At 49.3% G+C, this 3,127-nt stretch overlaps 2 protein-coding genes and 1 non-coding gene across 3 annotated transcripts; 1 reads left to right on the forward strand and 2 right to left on the reverse strand.

Moving 5' to 3' along the window:
- Window positions 1-142: 142 nt before the first annotated feature.
- Window positions 143-504, reverse strand: GNI_140430 (amidohydrolase; the record flags this gene model as incomplete). Its single annotated transcript, XM_011134247.1, has 1 exon — window positions 143-504. A coding segment is annotated over one exon (362 nt), but the record flags the coding sequence as incomplete, so codon positions are not given.
- A 484-nt stretch (window positions 505-988) lies between these two features.
- On the reverse strand, window positions 989-1,061 carry GNI_140440. The gene has a single exon. It is a non-coding gene; the product is annotated as a tRNA-Phe (tRNA).
- Window positions 1,062-1,442: 381 nt separating this feature from the next.
- On the forward strand, window positions 1,443-3,026 carry GNI_140450 (hypothetical protein; the record flags this gene model as incomplete). The annotated part of the gene is made up of 2 exons (XM_011134248.1): window positions 1,443-2,144; window positions 2,280-3,026. 2 exons carry the CDS (start codon window positions 1,443-1,445, stop codon window positions 3,024-3,026), a joined length of 1,449 nt encoding a protein of 482 aa, XP_011132550.1.
- Window positions 3,027-3,127: the final 101 nt, after the last annotated feature.

Genomic DNA, 3,127 nt, shown 5'->3' on the forward strand with positions numbered 1-3,127 from the left:
GAGCTTGATATAGTCTGCTCCTTCAGCCACACGGTCCTCCACAAATTTCTTGGCTTCTTCTGGGTTGGAGATCACCGCCTCTTTTGGCATTCCCGGCATGTGGGTATGAGAACTTCCAGGTCCAATGGCCGGAAGCCCACACGCTTTGATGTCAGTAAGACCCTTCTGTCCACGGAGCGACTTGAGAAGCTCAGCGGGCCAGGTAGCCATATCAAATGCAGTGGTCACGCCGTACTCCGTCATCCGAACGAGGTCGTCCGTCCCCGTCAAGTGGATATGACAGTCTATCAGTCCGGGTAATAACACCCCTCCCTGTGCATCCACGGTTTCAGTAGGCACCATTTCAGAACTACCAATGAGCTCACCTTTGATGATAACAATGCTCGGTTCACAGATCTTGTCTCCATCGAAAACTCGTACGTTGGTGATAGCAACACAAGAGCCTCTTGACGGCTTCGGCTCCGTTTCAGAGCAGCCTTTTGCACACATCCGTGAGAGTCCCATGTTCTAAGATGACGCTAAATCCCGTTTTAAAAAAAAAACGAAATTACGCGCAACCACCCCTTTTTACATGTCTTTACATGTAGACTTGATTTAGAGAAGCGCCTTACGAATTCCGCGACCCGAAGCCTCCCGGTGAGGAGGCGTGAAGTGTCACATCTTGGAGCTGTGATCATTCGTCAACTGTGCTCTCGCCTTGACTGATTCGTAGCCTCTCTGGTTGTACGTCTGGTGCAACCCAGTTTTCGGGGGACGCTATCTTTTGCATTATGGTGTGCCACGGAATGCGGTTTACTTACAACAATCCAGTCACCGACACACTCGACATTTCTCAAGAACTGTCTTCGGGGATTACCTTGTATATCGGAGTTATTCTTTCCACACGTGTGCTTGTAGCATATTGTTTATCGGGAATTCAACACGGTTCACATCAGGGATCTCGTCATTCTCGTGCGGGATATCGCGGGCGACAAGCCGAAAAATTAAATGCCGCGACCGTGGATCGAACACGGGACTTCAAGATCTTCAGTCTTGCGCTCTCCCAACTGAGCTATCGCGGCGAGTGGTATGAAGCACAATCGCATTACCATCGTTTTTGGCTGCCGCATTATCTTTACCATTTACCGCATTTCTCATAGATTCGTCCTTCTCATGTGCCGACTCCCCGGCACAATTATTATCTGTGACATGTTTGCACAATGAATTTGAATGAGGAGCATGACGAATAAATGGTTGGGGAGTGATTGGCTACTATTATATGCCCGAGTAGTATGGGGTTTTGGGTTTGGTACTGGTGTGGGATGGGTATTAGTACGTAGCGCATGCAGGTGCATATTAGCCATGTCACGATAGGAGCGTAACGTGTGTTCGGAGGAGTCTGTTTGTTTGGAAGCGGAGGGGATCTGGTACATTCTTTCTATGCAGATGTGTCGGTGGATATGATGGTTCTATTTCAGGTGTTTACAGAAGATGAGTGTAAGAGCTTGTCACTCCTCTGTCAGTGTTACGGAAAGGGGCTGAAGCACGGCGTATTTTTAGAGTCTCTGGTTTACGAGTGTATAAATGGTAGTTCTATACATAAGTTGGTGGAGGAGAAGCCATGGCTCATGAACGAAGTTGCTAGAGTACGAGAGAAGTTTCTCAAGTACGATGGCTCCGGAGTACCGTCAGTTGTCCAGACCTTTCAGCGCCAGAGGGAAAAGCGACAGCGAGAGTGTCTCGGCGATGTGCATCCGGCCGAGAAACTATGCTGGGTCATGCACCTCGGTAGACTCCTGTACCCCGTGGAACAACAGTCCTCACTCGATCCTTTAATCAAACCAGAAGAGTCTCTGGAACCCCTGCATATTATGCCGTTACCACATAGGTCGTTATTGCACGCGTCTTTAGCTCATACGCCATCATCACACACATCCCCAAATCAGGACATTAATTACCGGCCTGGGAAACTGATCAAAGATAAGTTTGATGTATCCATTGTGAACACCACCGAGACTTATCTTCATGCCTTTGTTCAAGCCCTCTCGCATTTGGCAGAAACTGCGAGCATACATGAAAGATGCAGCTTCAGGAAAATCGGTATCCTTATAGATTGTCAAGAGATTATCTGTAAGGAATCTTACTCACTTAAAATGCTAGTAGACGTAAGCTAGACCCTACATCCCCATCCTACATCCCCATCCTACATCCCCATCCTACATCCCCACCCTACATCCCCACCCTACATCCCCTCCCTACCTTGTCCGTGTCGACTTCAGTTCATGAGCTTCGTGCTTTAGGCGATTTCCCTTCTGGTGGGGGGGCTTTCGCCTTTGTTTCTGGACGAAGTTTGCGTCGTGAATGTTGAGAAGCTAGGCATATTCGGCTGGCGTATTTTGGAAGCAATAACCGGTTGCTTTAAGCATTTTCATCTGGGTCAGGGTAGCTTACCTCGTGTGCAAATCGGGCTGTCACCTAACCGATGTCTTAAGCAGGCGAAGGATGTAGCCCAGTTGCTGAAATGTCCATTGGATACCGGGTGTTCAAGACATAGTGTGTGTCGTCATGGTCTTGATGCACAACGAAGAAGGAACCGACGCAAGGAATCTTTGTCAGATAAGAAGTGCCGTGACGGATCGGAGTTGTGGAATACTAAGAGAACCGCATGCCTTAAAGACCTCCACGAATTTGACTCTTTTATGACCAGCAAGTTGAACAAAGGCTCCCTCTTTATGGTTGTGGGTAATCGCGCTCTAGGTGGAGGCCTAGGATGTGAATACGGCACCAAGCCCAACCACCGACTACAGGACTGGATGCACCGGAACGGCTTGCACGTGCCTCCGGCGTGTACTTCCGGAGGGCCCGACGTATGGGATCACGTATGGTTCTGCGCGCGGCAGCGAGTGAAATATAACATAGACCAGGACGACGTGCTCAAGTTGGCCCTCGATGTGGCAGACATGCAGTGTAGCAAGAAACAACCTTTGAAGGGGTTCGGTGTGTCCGCAGGATACGACCGGGCCGACAAACCTGGTTTAATGCCGTAGTCAAACCTGACCCAAAATAATAGTTACATCCGATAAAGGGGCAGTGGTTGGCCCGAATGGTGGTAGAGACCCACCCGAATGGTGGTAATGACCCACCCGTG

Source organism: Gregarina niphandrodes (assembly GCF_000223845.1).
Source record: "Gregarina niphandrodes unplaced genomic scaffold scaffold00038, whole genome shotgun sequence".
Taxonomy (NCBI): domain Eukaryota; phylum Apicomplexa; class Conoidasida; order Eugregarinorida; family Gregarinidae; genus Gregarina; species Gregarina niphandrodes.